The sequence below is a fragment of the Microtus oregoni genome, unplaced genomic scaffold (genome assembly GCF_018167655.1).
Source record: "Microtus oregoni isolate MIOR12 unplaced genomic scaffold, Mior012 000000F_ref0000247, whole genome shotgun sequence".
Taxonomy (NCBI): Eukaryota; Metazoa; Chordata; class Mammalia; order Rodentia; family Cricetidae; genus Microtus; species Microtus oregoni.
In genome coordinates, this window is record NW_024543059.1 from 28,716,776 (window position 1) to 28,734,740 (window position 17,965).

The 17,965-nt window shown below is 44.4% G+C and overlaps 2 protein-coding genes across 2 annotated transcripts in view; both read left to right on the plus strand.

The window, feature by feature from the left end:
* The window catches only part of Fam189a1 (family with sequence similarity 189 member A1), a 404,848-nt gene that overhangs the window by 283,771 nt on the left and 103,112 nt on the right, over nucleotides 1-17,965 (plus strand). Inside the window, exon 3 of the mRNA XM_041651130.1 lies at nucleotides 13,647-13,757. Within this exon, the coding sequence (XP_041507064.1) occupies nucleotides 13,647-13,757 (111 nt within the window). The remainder of the gene's footprint in view (nucleotides 1-13,646; nucleotides 13,758-17,965) is intronic.
* Nucleotides 2,626-4,123, plus strand: Nsmce3 (NSE3 homolog, SMC5-SMC6 complex component). Its single transcript, XM_041651137.1, has one exon. It carries the CDS (start codon nucleotides 2,728-2,730, stop codon nucleotides 3,619-3,621), a length of 894 nt encoding a protein of 297 aa, XP_041507071.1. The 5' UTR covers nucleotides 2,626-2,727; the 3' UTR covers nucleotides 3,622-4,123.

The window sequence follows — 17,965 nt, forward strand, 5'->3', positions numbered from 1 at the left end:
TGGTATCATATTGTTGGTCTGGAAGGTGAGATTTGGAGTGTCAGTAGCTTTTTCAAGTGTGTAGTCTGAATTCCCTGATGCCAAAGCTTTATTTCTCCAACGTCACGGTGTCGACACTTTGCACATTCGCTTCTCTGTGAGTGAAAGTAATCAAATGCATCACAGGGTTGTTGTGGGACTAAAGAAGCAGTATTTGCACTTACCTTTGTTTGTTTGTTTGTTTCTTGGTTTTTCGAGACAGGCTTTCTCTGTAGCTTTGGAGCCTATTCTGGAACTAGCTCTTGTAGACCAGGCTGGCCTCGAACTCACAAAGACCCGCTTCCCTTCGTTGGGATTAAAGGCTGTGCGCACCATCTCCCAGCTCCAGTTACCTTTGTAAAGGCATTAGCTGCTGGCATTTACCATTATCGGTATTATTACTGTCATAGCTTCTGCCCAAGCCTCCACGGCCTTCAAGGCCTATTTGAGGTGGACTTTCTAATCTCCACTTTAGTAACCTTGTTCCATGTCCATGTTTTCTCACTGCCTTTCTGTACAGTATGAAGAAAGGTGTTTTAAGACTGAAAACTTGTGTCTTTCTTCATGTGTTTTGAATCATGATCATCTGTTGTCTGTGTGGGAGTGCTGTTAAAAGATGCTGAAGTTTCTAGTCCTGGGTGCTAGCCTGACTGCTGAAGCTCCGTGGTGCTTTGTGAAGAAATTAACACGGAAAATATCGGCAAGCAGCCTGATTGCTGACAACAGTTCCCATCCTATTTCCCACTTCTCCCTTATCTCTTGGCTGCTGGAATTATTTGGCTTAAGGCACAACAGATCCTGCTGGAAGGACCTTTTGCAGAATTTTAGATTGCAGGAGGCTACTATGAACTTAAATACAGATTTCAATTTGCATGAGAAGTGAAGCAAATGAATGACTCACTATAAACAAAAGAGAAAGTCACGGTGTGATGCTTTATTTAGTTGAGCTTAATCCATTTTTGTGTAGCTGTAAAATAATACCGTAGAGTGAATAATTTGGAAACAGCAGGGTTGTATTTCAGTCATGGCTCTGGAGGTTGGGAGATCAAGGGCAGGTAGCCACATCTGTTGAGGGTCACTATATCATGAGATGGCGAGAGACTACAATGGCAAAATAGACTCACTCTTGGCCCATTACAGAGAATATGGCATTCATTCACCCAATAAGCAACTGTGCTGTTACATTGGGGATTGCATTTCCAACATGTGAGCTTCAGAGGACACATTCTGACTATGGCAGCCTCTGAAACTGACACCCATGCCTGATAATGTCTTGTTGGATCCTGTGTGGAACAGAAAGTTCCTGCTCACAGCTCACTAGGTTTCCGAATACTTGCATCACAATATGGAATGGAATTTTATATTTGCCTTGCAGGTCCCATTATCATTCTGCATTTTCATATTGAATTATAAACAAAAATTTTATGCTGCTTACATTTAATGAAATTTTAATAAGACCATGTTTTGATGTTATTATTCAGATAATGTGATCCAAATTGGTTTCCTCTGAATATATTTGCATTAAAGAGGAAATCAATTTGAGTTCGTTCTTTGAACAGTTTTACCTATTTTCTTTGTAGCTTTAAAAAAGACAGGAAAGCTCAGTTTCCTTGTCGGTAAATGGAGAAGAAACACATTTGCTAAGATCTGTAGCAGCAATGGCAACAGACTGCTGATGGTTTGAGTTAATGAAATGGCTCATTTTGTCTATTAGAGTTGCGCAATTTAAACCATCTACAAACCGCACACATTGCAAATTGTAAGGGATGCTAGCTCTTCTCTCTTATTACGACTTTAAAGCTTATGTATTAAGAAAGAAAATCAAGAGATCCACATTATCGCTACTCCCAATCACTGGTAACATAAATTAAATGATATCCTCTGGAGAGAGCAAGTGTCTCCCGGGGTAGCATTCCTCTAACATCACGTTTCTGCTAAAATTATGGATAGATGTCCAAGGCAGTTTTCTCAAACACGTCTTCCAGAAGGTCAGCTCACATACCAAGATAAAACACATTTTTGGCAATTCTTCTATGTATTTTCTCATACTCATATGGGTGAAGTTTAATGAAGAGAATTGAGTCTGGAAATAGTGGGAGAAATGTTAGTTTAGAGAATTATTTCCCTACAGACCTACTCCAAGGGATTGCACAGAAAGTAACAGGCCTGGGGGTATGACTGTGCTTAGGAAAGGCACGCAAACGGAGTCCTCTGGGTCTTTCATATCCTCATTTGGTACACAAATGAACGGTTTTATTTTATTTCCCAGGTCTTTCTCTAAACTTCATTTAACTCCTCCCCACAGTACCCCACACATTTATCCTTTGTGCTCCATATACAAATTTCTAATTTAAAAACTATGAAGCGCGCCTAAACCGGTGTGCCCTAGAATCCAGCCGTACACTTGCCGAGGAGTTTGGTTCTTGTTTTCTATTTATATGATTTCATAAACACCATTCGATACTCATTAAAACCGGGGGATGGAGAGCCAAGGCCAAGACCTTCCGCACGCGCGGTAGTCGTCCGGATGCTCCGCCCCCCTCAGGCCGACTCCTGGTCGCACCGCTCCGCCTCCGGCACGCAGCGCGCAGGCGACCTGACGTCACGCGTGCGCCGCTCTTCCGCCCTGAACCTTAACGGGCGCGCTGCGCACAGGCTTCTGGCCGTTCCTGCGAGGTGGACGCGGTCAGCTCTCCCCGGTCCGGTGACATGTTGCAGAAGCCCAGGGGCCGCGGCCGGCCCAGCACGCAGACCGATAGGGAGCGGGAGTGGGAAGACGCTGGCGAGGAGGCTCCCAGCACGTCCCGCGGTACGGGCGGCTCGTCCCAGGGCTCCCGCGCCTCCCTGCAGCGCACCCAGAAGCAGCTGGATCTGAAGGTGGCTGACCTGGTGCAGTTTCTGCTGATCAAGGACCAGAAGAAGATCCCCATCAAGCGCGCCGACATCTTGAAGCACGTGATGGGTGACTACCGGGACGTGTACCCCCACATGTTGAATCTGGCCGCCGAGCGCCTCCAATACGTGTTCGGGTACAAGCTGGTGGAGCTGGAGCCCAAGAGCCACACCTACATCCTCATCAACACGCTGGAGCCGGTGGAGGAGGACGCCGAAGTGAGGGGCGACCAGGGCACACCCACCACGGGCCTGCTCATGATAGTCTTGGGGCTCATCTTCATGAAAGGTAACACCATCACGGAGACCGAGGTCTGGGACTTTCTGCGGCGACTCGGGGTGTACCCCACTAAGAAGCATTTAATTTTTGGTGACCCAAAGAAACTCATTACTGAAGACTTCGTGCGGCAGCGTTACCTGGAGTACCGGAGGATCCCCCACACCGATCCTGTGGACTATGAGCTTCAGTGGGGCCCGCGAACCAACCTGGAAACCAGCAAGATGAAAGTTCTTAAGTTCGTGGCCAAAGTCCATAATCAGGACCCCAAAGACTGGCCCACACAATACTGCGAGGCCTTGGCGGATGAGGAGAATAGGGCCAGACCTGCAGCTAGTGCTCCAACCACTCCTCCTGAACTCTTGAGGTGCAGTCTGAGGAACTCCCGAAACCCAGGAGAAAAGAACAGGGCAAAGGGGTTGGAGGAAGCTTGATTCTGCAGAGTGTAAATATCATGTAGCCTTAGGATGTTGTGCAGGGTTTTGATGTTTTATTATGGTTTGGGGCTTTAATCTTTCATTGCCGAAGAGATGGGAAAAATCTTTCTTGTCTGTTGTTTAAAGCGTTTTCTAGCTTTCTAAACGTAACTGGGAAATTTTATGACGTCAAACATAGAAGTTGAACACTTAGGTAAATTGCTTCGATGCTTTCCTAGAAGATAAGGCAGCAAAGTAGCTATTATCTCTTATTATTCTAGTTCATGGGTGGGAGGGAGAGTCTTTTTGAAATTGCAAATAGAAATACAGTTGGTTTTGCCTCATGTCTACAAAACTTTAAAAATACATATTTTGTATGGATATGAGCACTGTCTTTGGTTCCAAACAACCTATCTGATGTGTTCTCTGATATTTTTATATTCATAATTATTACTGTTACCCAATGGATGCCATTTAAGGTTTTTTTTCTGTTTATAATAAATACTGTGCTTTTGAGTCAGTTCATCATCATTTTTGTTGTTTCTCTGTTAGAAATTGTGACTCTTAAGGAAGTGTCTGATTCTGAACGTTATTGACCGCGATTCTAAGGTCAACGGTTGCAGAAGTGCATGAGTGTGTATATTGGAGCAAGTTGTAGGTCTCGGGTTTATAAAACATTGTCACAGTGACTAACCAGGCCTGTTGGGAATCACACTGCCAGTGTGCAAATCCCAGTCCCACCCCAAGGATTTAGCTTGTGTATCTATGGAATGGGCCAAATCCCATATCGAGTATGCCATTGTCGTGAATAGATATGGAAGTTAGTGTAAACCTCAGCAAAGGGCCTGTGTGAATTGAGTCACTTTATACTCTATTTTTACTCCTGATTTTGAGCTTCTTTTTGTTCTTCAGGTCATGCTGGGTCACTCCTAGAAGAACGGTCACAAGTTCTGGGGCTCGGAAGTTCTTCCCATTTTCTTTAGCATATTTGAATCGTTCTTTTTAGAGCTCATTGTGATGTCTGGTGAGGGCAGCCCAGACAGGCCAGTGTGAACAGGACAACCACCAGATCCCCTGGGCTTTGCGAGTTGTGGCACAGCACAGTGACAGGATGGAATTGGAGGTCATCTGACCTACTCAGTTTGAATTAAAGGTCAGGCTGGTTCCCTGGGGTGAGTTTTGAAGTCTCGTCTCAACTGGAGAAAACAATTCTATGTTGCTATAGATGAGCCAGAAGAGACAGGCCACTTGGAGTTCTTAATAGATTTCAGCCAAACACTAGACACGTGCAGTGAGCACAGTTGTTCTGAGGAGAGTTGGTCTAGGTTCTTCATCAAAGGAGGCAGATACTTTCCAAGGGCACAGGGGAGGGCAGGTGACTTTCATCACCCTTGAACTGGAGGTTAATTTGTGGTAGTTAAGAGGTGTGGAGGAGTGAGAAGGGCTCCCGAGAGTTGATCTGTGTTGGCAATAGTGTCCTAGTTTGCTTTCTACTGCTGTGGTGGATACTGTGACCTCGGCAGCTTGGGGAGGGACGTTTATTCCATCGCTGTAGTCCATCACTGAGGGGAATTTGCGGGGACCTGGAGGCCAGAATTGCTCACTGGCTTGCTCAGCCTGCTTATACAGCTCAGAACCACCTGCCTGTGGATAGCATTGCCCCCAGAGAGCTGGGCCTTCCCAAGTCAATCAGTAATCAAGAAAATGCCCCACAGGCCAATCTGATGGCAGCGTTTTCTCCACTGAGGGTCCCTCTTCCCAGATGGCCCTGGCTTATGTCAAATTGACAAAAGCAGTGTGAGCAGATTAAAGATTTTAAAACAGGGTTTAGGTTTTTCCTTAAGTCCCTCTTTTCTTGATAAGCATTTTATGTCAGCGTATGAATTACCTCTGCCTAATGGCCCCCTGACCTTTCTGAGTCAGCTTTTAGGTGTGTTGTGCGTATGTTGTCATCTGTACCCATAGTCACGGGTAAAAACTGTCATAAAATCATGGTATCCCAGTTTTCTGAGATCTTCACAGTTGACTGATTGGTTTACTCCAGATGCGGTGCTACGTGAGAGGGTAGATAAGCTCTTACATCTTTTCTTTCTTACCAGATTCCCGGGGTGCATAGCAAGCCATTATATGTTTTTATAACTTGTGCGTGCATTTTCATGAGAATACATGGTTTCTTTTTGTGGACTTTCACAGCTTATGTAAGTGTCCTGTGTCCTTGATCACAGCTGTTTTCAACTGTTTTTGGAGTTTATCAGGGTAGATGCATGATCTGATTCATTCGTGTTTATTTCCCTTTCATGGTGTGCTACCTCAGGAATCCAAGCCAGAAGCTAACAATTACCAGTGATATTTACCAAATGGCTCTCGGGTAAATATCAAGCATCTAGACAGTTTTTATTTTGTCTTTGCCAGTCATCCCACAGTCTGAAGCCCTTGTGAGCACTCGGCCTTCACAGCCCTGTAGTGGGTCTGTCATTTATACCTCACTGTGATGCTAGCTTCCGCCCCCCTGTTACTCTCCAATCTGAGCATCAGATTGTAAACATCAAGTGTTCTTTCTGTGCATGATTTTCAGGAGATTTTTGTAGCCTTAGCATATCAGTTCAATGCTGAATCCAGTTGCCAATACCATCTGGGTTTTTGTTTTGCCATACATATCTGGCTTTAATGTGTCTTAATTGTTAGCATTGTAATCCCTGTATTTTGTACTATGCTTTGTAAAGTTCTCGCTAATCTTAATTATGAAGGTATTTTTTTTTATTTTTGAGAATTTGATACGTGAGTGCTATATTGACATCATTTCTACCCCTCCCCATGCCCACTCCAATTCCTCCTACCCCCCCCCACACTGTTTATGTAAGTGCAGCCTGCTGAGAACATTAGACTGACCAATCGGATTAGATAATCAATTTGGGACTTCATCCCTGAAGGAAATTAATTCTCCCTCTCTTCGCCATCATTTAATATCCTGCAGTTCTTCATCTAGGAGTGAGGCCTGTGAGTTTCCCCCATCTGCACTGGTGTACCAACTGGTATTGTCATGTTGGGGACTTGTTTAGGCAGTCATGTTGTTAAGATTTCATGGGTGCAGCCTCCTCGTCATGCATAGAGGAACCATCTCAGGGCAGACATCCTGGTCCCCTGGCTTTTGCACTCTTTCTGCCCCCTCTTCTGTGCTGTCCCCTGAGGCCTGGGTGTAGTGGCTGTGTTGTAGATGTGTCGATAGAGGTTGAGCACCCAGTGTTGAGCTATTCTCTGCGTTCTGATCCGCTGTAGATTCCTGTGGTCTCCACCTGGTGCCAAAAGAAACGGCGTTGATGAGGGCTGAGGGCTGCGCTTATCTGTGTGCTGAGGATAAGGGTTTAGAATGCAGTCAGGAACTATGGTGATTTAAGAAAGGAGCAGGAGTAATTCTTGCCTGGGGTTCTCGTCTTCACCAGCCAGAAGTTGTTGGCTGGCTTTATAGTATCAAGTATGGCTTCGCTCTTATCCTACTGGGTTCAATTATCTTATTAAGTTCAATTAGACACCTCTTAGTTATCCTCAAGATAGTGACTGCCACGATTGCACCCTTGGGGGTATCTTGCTATGCTGGGAATTAATCTGGTTCATAGGTTTTACAGTTGGATGGGTTATTTACTGCTTTTCTCCCTTGGCTGTTCTCATAGCTCCTTTCGGTCCTGTGGACACTAGTCTTCATAGTCTTTAGGGAGAAGACTTCTAGGTCAAATCTAGTTCAAGCAGCCAAGGGCAATGGCAGTAGCATAAATATGGAGTCTCTCTGACTCCCTTGACCAGCAAACCCCTCAAGGGAAGGTTCGGCACGGGTGGGGGGCGGTTAGTCAGTCTATGGCACTTAGAGAAAGCCTTATCACTCCAGGTGACATGACTTCATTCAGCACACATGCACATGGGTGTACGCAGGCACACACACACATGCATAAATCCAATGGCAACAGCCTGTTCAGGCTGGCCTTGAACTCAGTTCTGTTTCCTGAGCACCCAATGTTCTGAGATTACCAGTATGTGGCCTATGAGGCAGGGAGGATCCAAGTATGTCTTTAAAACCTTTTATTTGGAAAATTCTATACATGTTAAAGTAGGAAAGCAATGTAATCACCTGGCTTCTCCAGTAATTTTGTTCCAACTGTGTCTCTATCCTCATCTCCATATATCATCTGTACATTTTTACTTATTTTTCTTGTTTTCAAAGACAAGGTTTCTCCATGTAGCTTTATCTGTCCTGGAACTCACTCTGTAGACCAGGCTGGCCTCAAGCTCACAGAGCTCCACCTTCCTCTGCCTCTCTGACTGCTGGGAATAAGGCAAACACCACCACTGTCCAGCTACTTGTACATATTTTAGATGTGTCTCTGAAGATAAGAATTCTCACAGCGGGACAAATGACCCCTGTGTTTGCTGGATGCTGGGATGTCTTTCTGGCATTGATGTTGCGTATCTGACTTTCTTGCTGTTCTAAAGCAGATTCCCCCTAGGCCATGGTAGAGACCCATTGTCATTTGTCTTCTGTTGATTTCTTCTTTGCTCCACTTTGACCAGAGTGTGGACTTCATACTGCAATCTTTCCATATTTTTCAAGGATTTTCTATCTCCTTAGGTATCTGTAGTTTTCTTTGCCAGTTTTAGTTTTATGATGGCAGCCTTGCATGACAAGAAGTGCTCCAGAGTCTCCTCCAAGTTTGGAAAAACTGGGATTGTTACTAACTCTTAAAGTGCTCAGGAGAATTCACTGGGAACCGAGATGGGGTTGCACTTTTTACTCTCTGCTAGGATTTTGGTTTCTGATTAATCACTTGTAAATGTATCACAAGCATCTCCTTGTGAATGCATCTCCTGCCCATCCTAAGGCTTACTTTTATGTGGTTTGTGTGTGTGTGTGTGTGTGAGTGTGTGTGTATGTGGTATGTATTTATGTGGTGTCTGTGTGGTGGGTGTTTGAGTGTGTGTGTTTATGTGGTGTGATAATAGTTGCCTGTTTCCATGAACTGCCTTTATTGGAACATTATGCACTTTTTATGTCCAAAGAACAGTCTTACTCAATTTTACTTCTTGAGTAAAGAGTTGCACCTTGCTACTTCTAGGCTTTTCTCCACATCTTTGGCCTGTGCTATCTTGGTTATAGTGAGTTCAGTTGTGGTTCCCTGTGTCTCTGGAGACTCTGAGGTATTCACAACATACTACCATGTGTCTTCATCAGATACCAGGACATTTTAGCCATGAGTCCGTCCTTCAGGTTTGCTCTGACCTTCTCTGCTTCCCCTAGAACTGTGATCAGTTGGGTGCCCCCGCTGTTAGTTGGTAGTTTCTGTAAGTTGCTTAGCTTCTCTTTACCCCTCTCTCTTCTCTTCCTCCTCAGCAGGCTGGTCTCTGCTTTCCTGCTTTGCACTCCCTGCTTCTTACAACAGCTGAAGTCTGCAGCCAGAGTCCTTGCGTCTGCATTCAGCCATATCACTTTCTACCTGCAGTTTCTGTCTCTTTCTTTTCTGTATCCCCTGTGTTGACATTTGGTTCTCTTTATCTGTCATTTTCCTGATTTCCTTTAGTTCTGTGCCCAAAGTTTCCTGCAGCAATTTCAGAATAGTGAAGACTGTTCATTAAGAGTATTTCAACTAAATTGCCCTGTCTGAGCTGTCTCAAGAGATTTTCTGTGGCTTCTTTTCCTGTGACTATCCATACCTTGCTACTTCTTCCTGTGCTTTGGAAATTTTTGTTGACAGTTGAGACGCTTGAATCAACATTCAGTGCCAGTTCACTGGCTAACTCTGTCCAGATAGAAAGTCTGGGGCAGGGGTGAGGGGAGTCCTTTCTGTGCTGGGCTTGGGCAGTGTTTGAATCCTTAGGGTTTTGAGGACAACCACTACAGCAACAGCAAGTGGCGCCCTCTAGTGTTAACATCTTGTGCAGGCCTCAGGTAGTGGGGCTTTTTCTCTACAAGTGTTAGCACTTGGGTAGCTGCAGGTATATGGATTTCTCTGCCCTTGCTAGCAACCATTGGCACAACTTCTGGACAGGCCACAGTAGTAGAATTTCTCAGCCCTTGATAGATTTATTGGAAGTCTTCACAGCTCTCTGGGACTCTTCTGACATCAGGGCCTGTATTTCATCTTCTCCCTTTCCAGCCTTCTGTCCTTCCGCCTCAGCTTTCACCCCTCTTGTCCCTGCTACGATTGCTCTCTGTTTACTGCGTCTTGTCGCTGTGCCTGCCAGCAGAGCTGCTGCCACTCAGGAGAGGTTTGCAACTGCTCTTAGCTGCTGCCACTGTCCTGCAGCTCTGCATCTTCTGCAGCTGTCAGTGCAGCCAGGCACTCTTATGCTTCTGCAGCGGGGCCTGCTAATCGCTCTGCCCCGCCTCTTCTTTGGCTGTGAAGTAGGTAGCTAGCCTGCCACTTCTGTGATGTGATATGTAACCTGCTCAGCTCCGCCCCTTCTCCAGAAACCAGACAACTGGCCACTGGCTAAACCTGCAGCTCAGTGTGCTGGTGCCCACTATAACTGCTGGTGCTGTCCATTGCTTCTGCCCTCACCACCACTGTTTCTGTTGTTGCTTTCTTAACTGTTTCTTCCCCTGTGTTACTGGCTCAGCACACTCCACTTAAAGTAGGCCAAAAGAGAAGTCTTTACTGGGCCTAATGTTAGAAGAGCAGCAGGAAGATGTCCCCAGCTACTCACCAATCAGCAAAATAGCCTGACAGGACAGTCAGAGGGAAGACCTGTGTACTAATCATAGCAAACTTGTCACAGGAATAAGGTTTGGTGTTTCCACCAATCCCAGTGTTGTCTCTTTTGTACCAGTCACAATAATCCTATTGGGCCACCAGGAGAAGTGTTCCTCCTCTGGCCCCGGGGAAAATAGGCTATCTCGAGTTCAACAAGACTTATGATAGCAGAAAGTTGAGCGTCACTTGTTTGAAACAGTCCCGACTGGGCTGTATCTTCAGGAGATAGATAGAGAAAGCAGCTATGGTCTCTGTAGTTTCTTCAGAGTGTCCCTGGAGTGTTCAAAATGGTCAGTGTGAGCATAAGGCTGGAGTGGCTGACTGTTTGACTGACAGCCCTTTTGTTAGGGAAGCCAGAGAGGCAGGGGAGAGTCTAGCACCTACAAAGTAGTGTCAGATTGACCAGTCTACACTTCCTTTATTATTTATAGGAAATGAACATCAGAACGAGCACTTACAATATAAACCTAACTGATGATTGACACTAAGAGTTATCTTAACAGTGTTTACTACCTGCCCAGTGTCCCAGGGATGTGGCTATCCCCTTGTCTCTGTCAATTACTATGGAAATCAGAATTGCATTCTTACAAACAATAGCTGAACAGTGAGAAACTACACAGAAGAGAACATGTGGGTTTACAAGGCCATACTTTTGACTGTTCCTGGTAGAATGCATCCTAAAGCTACAAAGAGATCTTCATTTTAAATTGTCTCCATGGTGTGTTTCTGTGTTTGGAAGGGCATTGCTATTCTGAGGCTGTTTATGGTGCTGTGAAGTTAATCACAATTATGTTGAAGACATTCTGGCATGGTTGGAAGAAGTTGCAGACCAAGAATGGATGGGTTAAGTTAAAACCACATATCTTCCATTGTGATTCAGAAATGTCAGTATAAACTCATGGCGAGTCTGCCAACTGGAAAGTTGAAAATAATGACCACCTAAAGAGAGAAAAACAACTTGAGCACTAAAGTTGTGACCTCTAAATCTTGTTTCCATTGAAAGGCACACATTGTTCCATGTCTGAGGCAGGAGGTGTGTAAGGTGGCCCTGGAACCCCCAAGAACCAAGGAGCAAGAAAGACGTTGAAGCTCATAAACTTCCAAGTAAACCCGAAGGGCCCAGGGGTCAACTTGAGTGTATAGTGATGAAACGTGTTGGTTCAGCTTAGATCCATGGTCCCTAATGATACACTACACTACACACACACACACACACACACACACACACACACACTGAGTTTAGATTCTCGGTTCCTAACGATACACCACACGCACACACACACGCACGCGCGCGCGCACACACACACACACACACACACACACTGAGTTTAGATCCCCGGTTCCTAATGATACACTACACTACACACACACACACACACACACACACACACACTGAGTTTAGATCCCCGGTTCCTAATGATACACTACACTACACACACACACACACACACACACACTGAGTTTAGATCCTCGGTTCCTAATGATACACTACACTACACACACACACACACACACACTGAGTTTAGATCCTCAGTTCCTAATGATACACCACACACGCACGCGCGCGCAGACACACACACACACACACACACACACACATGCTGAGTTTAGATCCTCGGTTCCTAATGATACACCACACACGCGCACACGCACACACACACACACAGAGTTTAGATCCTCGGTTCCTAATGATACATCACACACACGCGCACACACACGCACACACATACACACACACATTAAGCTTAGATCCATGGTCCCTAATGATACACAGCGCTACATTACACTACACACACACACACACACCAAATCAAACCAACTCATTAATTATCATTGCAGAACACTCAAGAACCAACTTTAAACATCACGATAAACATGGGCCAAAGATGATAAAAAACTTATTATTTCAAGAGGGAATTGGGACATTTTTCAGACATTTCTAGTAGAAACTCAAACACTGCAGACCTGTGGGCTGTCAGTAATCCTGAACTATAATTAGAAGTAGATGGGAAAGTTCCTGGTAGCCACGGGTGACAGTTCCATTTCATCAGACAGAATTCCATTACATTTGCATCGCCAAGAGTCAGTTGCACTAATGTCCTTTTCTGTACCTCGGAATGGTTTAAACCGGCATAATGACGATGAAGGGCAAAGTAGCCCGGAAGGGCGCACTAGGAACCGTTGGGAACTAGTATTTCTCACCTGCTTCAAAGTCTTTACAAGTTTTCCTGGTACATTCTCTCTGCTTTGGATCATATTAGCTTCGATTACTCTTGAAGAGGTGTTTTATAAGACTCGGCCTGGTTATCTACTCTGTAGGGCTAATGAATTCGTTTCCTCAGTAAGTTTGAACGTGGAGACTCGTGGATTTAGAATTGTCCCAGCATTTGGGAGGCAGGGGGAGGAGGACTGTGAGTTTGAGGCTGGAATGGGATATGTAGTGAGACCCTATCTGGAGGAGAGAAGAGGGAAGAGGAGGGAAGAGAGGAGGGGGAAAGGAGGGGAGAAGAGAGAAGGAAAGAGAGAAGGAGGGAAGAGGAGTGGAGAGGAAAGGAAAGGGAAAAGAAGGGAAGATTTCATAGCTGTCATACCTTATGCACCTTGACTATATCCTGGGTGACCTGATTCAAAGTTTGGAAAATAGACAAGTGAGGCAAGATGAACATTCTAGAATTTGATACTTTTGAGTGTTCAGTTTTAATAATCATGACAACAGTACTTCAGTAATATTTTTAAAGATGGCTCACAATTCTTCAGAACTACACCCTGAAACATTTAAGGCGTGGCTGTATGAATCCCATTTGTGGCAGAGTATTCCCCATGGAGAACAGTGAAGAACAGCTGGCCTGAGCTGGTTGATTATTGAGAATGGGCGATGAGTACCCAGGGCCTCTTTATCCGCTTCTCTTTTGCACGTGTACAAAATTTTCTACTCCAAAAACTAAACAAAATCAATTTAACATCCTTCTAATCAATATACTCCTTTCCTCAATTTCATTTAATAAGTTCTGGCATGTTCCTATTGAGCGTCTGGAATGCATAGTATACTCGGGTTTAGCTTCTGAAATTTACATCGTAAGTTCCAAAGAAATGCGTGGTAACTTGCTACGGCTTTTCAGAGTTTTCACTTTTGCTATGTAGGGTAACGCGAAGCTGCCATCTTGAGAAACAATCCCATTCTCCTTTAAAACATATAAATATTGTTCGTGTAATTACTTCGTCAAGCCAAAGTTTTTGGAAAACCAAGTCATTTTCCCTCCAAGCCTCGCCAAGTGGGTAATCAATTTGTGTTTGGTTTGCTTCCAGATTACCTTCTTCATGCTGCTTTCTGCGGTGTGTGTGATGCTCAACCTCGCTGGCTCCATCCTCTCCTGCCAGAATGCCCAGCTCGTCAGCTCCCTAGAAGGCTGCCAGCTGGTGAGTAGTGCAAGGCAAACTTTCTGCAAAGGTCAGAGGCACGGATGTTACAGGAAGACATTTAAGGGATAATTGTACTGTGTTCTTCAAGTCTCAAAGATGTGTTAATTCATTAGCTTTTTAGTTTCTTGTTGAATTTCAGTCACATTGATTCACTTCTATGGATTCTCTTCCTTAAAACATACTCTTGTAAATTATCCCCCTCCACACACACTTTTTTGAGGCAGGATCTCACCAAGGTAGCTATGGCTGGCCTGGAATTCATTATGTAGACTGGGATAGCCTCAAAGTTTTGAAAATGTTCCCACATCTGCCTCCCAAGTGATGGGATTACAGACACACCCTTATTACAGTTAGTTTTGGCTCTCTCTCTTTCTCTCTCTTCCTCTTTCTCTTGTGTGTGTATGAGTGTATATTGTGTGCCTCTGTGTGTGTAAGAGTATGTCTGTTGACTATGTCTGTGCATATGTGTGTGCGTGCATGCGTGTACATGTGTGTATGAATATGCATCTTAGTTAGAATTGCTATTGCGTGATGAAACACCATGACTAAAAGTAACTCAGGGAAGAACGAGTTTATTTGGCGGATATATCCTGAATCTCAGTCCACTGAGAGAAGCCAAAGCAGGAACTCAAACAAATCAAGAACCCGGAAGTAGGAGCTGATGCGGAGGTCATAGAGGGCTACTGCTTACTGGTTTGTTCCTCATGGCTTGCTTATCCTGCCTTCTTACAGACTGAGGACCACCAGCCCAGGGGTGGCACCGCCCACAATACTCTGGTCCCTCCAACATCAATCTCTAATTAAGAAAATGCCCTACGGGCTTACCTATAGCCCAATTTTATGGAAGCAATTTCTTTCTTCTATTTTTTTTTTTTTCGAGACAGGGTTTCTCTGTGGCTTTGGAGCCTCTCCTGGAACTAGCTCTGTAGACCAGGCTGGTCTCGAACTCACAGAGATCCGCCTACCTCTGCCTCCCGAGTGCTGGGATTAAAGGCGTGCGCCACCACCGCCCGGCTGGAAGCAATTTCTTAATCGAGGTTTCCTTCTCTCAGATAACTGAGATAATTCTAGCTTGTGTCAATCTGACATAAAAAAAAAATAGCCAGCACAGTGTGTGTGCTTGTGTGTGTTTGGGCTCATGGAGGATAACTGGTACAGCTTCGTTGCTAAAGAACTTGCTGAGATACAGAAACTAACTGTTGGAGCGTAGTCTGAACTGTGTTCTAGGGATCACGGGCTGGATTTTCTCTGCTGTGACATTCACAGCACCATCCTCTGCAGGTGCTGTGTCCCCATGGTTACAAAGAACCCATATAGCCTGGGCTCCACCTTTATCGACAGTGGGGACTTGCCATCCTGCCTCCATAGCTTGGCATCGCCTTGTTCTGAGTACTTCATCCAGCGGACATGGTGTAAGCTAGCCATTTACAGGGCCTTAGGCAATTTTATTTGGGATTCTTATTTTCCTAGGCAAAGCACTGTGGGGGCCTAAGTGTCTGGGGCACGGAGAAGTGGCAGTGCCTGGCAGCCCAGCTAAAAGTGAAGGCTTACACACAGCCTCTGGGGTTGAAGTGCTGTCCCTCCCAAGCCTTCATGTTAATCTGAGACTGCCCCTGTTTCAGAACATCAAACACTGGGAGGAAGAAGAGGAGAGTTGGGTCCCTCTGGTGAGTGAGAGGAGCATCACGTGATGCCCTCTCTGGCAGGTATCTCTGGCTAGATGATGCTGCGGAAGCACCGCCATCTGTCTCACTTAGAGGGGATCCAAAGTGTCCCTCTGCCCAGGCACACAGAAGCCAGTCATCTGGCTTAGGGGCTACGTGCATAATAGCGAGAGCTCTGTCACTGGAGTCATGGTCTTCTGCTAATATGATCTGACTTCGCACTGTGCCTATCTCTCCCCCACTTAACTTCCCTTTCCTATTATATGTGGTGTTCCCACCCCCCATTCTTCATAGGGTATTAAATGACATAGAAATCTATATATGAGAAAAGTAGACCTATTTTTCTCCTGTTGAAATAGAAAACAACAAATCTCATTTACAATTTTATCAATCAGTTTACAGTTTTTTCTCAGACTTTCCCATACACACCACATGTACATATTACAGCTATATCTATATGTAGTGTGATTGCATATGCTCTAATACCCACACGGCTTTGTGATTTGCTTTGCAACTAGTCACGCTTATTATTTCTACAACTAACTGAATTCAGTAAGATTCCAGAGGTAATTCACCAGCACGAAGTCAGGAGCTGTGATGATCTGTATTGTCAATGTCACAAGGCTTAGAATCTCCTTTGCCACAAATTGAAGTTTTTTATCCATGAGTGGTTTTTCTGGATTAGGCTCGTTGAGAAGGGAAGTCCAGTCCTAGATGTGAGTGAACCATTCCATGGGCCAGGGTCACAAGTTGTATTTAAAAAAGGGACTCAACCGAGCATCAGAATTTACCTCTCTCTGCTTTCTGGTTGCTAAGTAACGAGCAGTCTCTGACTTCTACCATCATGCTTCTCCCACCATAATGGACGGCAGCCTCAGACTGTGAGCCAAAATGAGCCCATCCTTCCTTGTCTTTGGTGCACCAATGAGGAAAATGGTGGATGCATGGCCAACATGCATCCAGTATCTACCCTCCCAGAACACTTACATGTATGAACACATGAACAGTTGGACACACTGATCTACTTCTGGGCTTTTTATTCTGTCCCAATTTTGTGTCTGGCCATTTGTTAGTTTCTCTTTCATTTTCTTATTTTTTGAGATAGGGTCTCATTTTGTAGCCCTGGCTGGCTTGAGACTCACTATGTAGACTCACTGGCCTCAAACCCACAGAGACTTGTCTACCTTTACCTCCCAGGTGCTGAGACTTAAAGTATGTATCACATGCTCAGAAAATTACCTTCTTGGTTTTTATAACTGGTTGGAAACCCTGTTCCCATACTTATCACAAACACCTAGTCTGCTTTCTTAACAGCATTAGTGTCTGTTCTTAAATGTTTAGTCTCCAAAATGAACTGTGAAATTTGGGGGAGCCTAGAATCAAAAGAAAGGATTTGAGATTTTAATTGGGATAGATAACATTTGTGTGTAGCCTTGAGAATTGATATTAGATAGTTCCTTGTCTTCCCACTCAAGGACACAGGGTATGTTTTGTGTTATCTGGATGTTCTCCACTAGTTAATTGTGGGGTTTAGCTCTCTTTAGAATAGCTGGTCCATTACCATATGGACACACAGTATTTGTGTCTCTTTTCTATGCATGATTTAAAATCATCTAGTTTTCTCTGCATAAAAAGATCTGTAAGTGAAAGTAATTTTCTTACTCTAAACATCTCGGACACACTCTGTCTTCCAGAAGTAGCATAATAGTTTCTTCTTACCTTTCTAGCCATTAGTTCATTATTGTCATGCGTGGATTTTGTGTGTGTGTTATTATTACATGTGTGGCAGTTTACACATAGGCATAGACAACCATGAACTTGCTGACATTTCCCCATGAATTCTTGGAAAGATTTATTTTGCTGGTAAGCAGAGACCAGTGAAGAATTTCTCTGGACAGGTGTGTGGTGTTTTGGTCACTATCACTTCATGAAGGAGTTTAGTCTTCTGGTCAAATGAAAATGACAGAGAATGTGACTTTTTGCACACAAATGCAAAGCAGGGATGCTTGACACAAGGGAGCTGGCCTAGGTCCTGCAGGCATGGCTGTGCACAAGACAGGAACCTGCAAACAGGCATGGAGAAGATAAACTCAGAACAGTCCCAGGTAATGCATGTTCATGCACTCCAGTTTGATAAAGTGAGCTGAGTTTGCAGGGATACCTATAATCCTATCGCCTTGAGGCTTAGATGGAAGAATCACAAGTTGCCTTGGGCTGCCTACTAAGATTTCATTTCAGAAAACTAAGAGTAGTGCTCTTGCTAATAACCTTAAATCCCTGGGTTGAATATCACAATAGACAGACAGACAGGCAGGCAGACATACACATACACAAATAAATAGCAAAATTTATGAATTTATTTCTAATTGGTCTTCGAAAACAAGGTACCATATAACACTTTTGCCAACAATCTGTGACTGTGCCTAGTTACCCAGCCCCGTGCAAATACCTGTGTGTGTTATTAGAAATGTTATTTGTCAATATCATTTTATAATTTTCATTTGCTTAATAAAACATAAGGTTTACATTTTTTGTCATTTA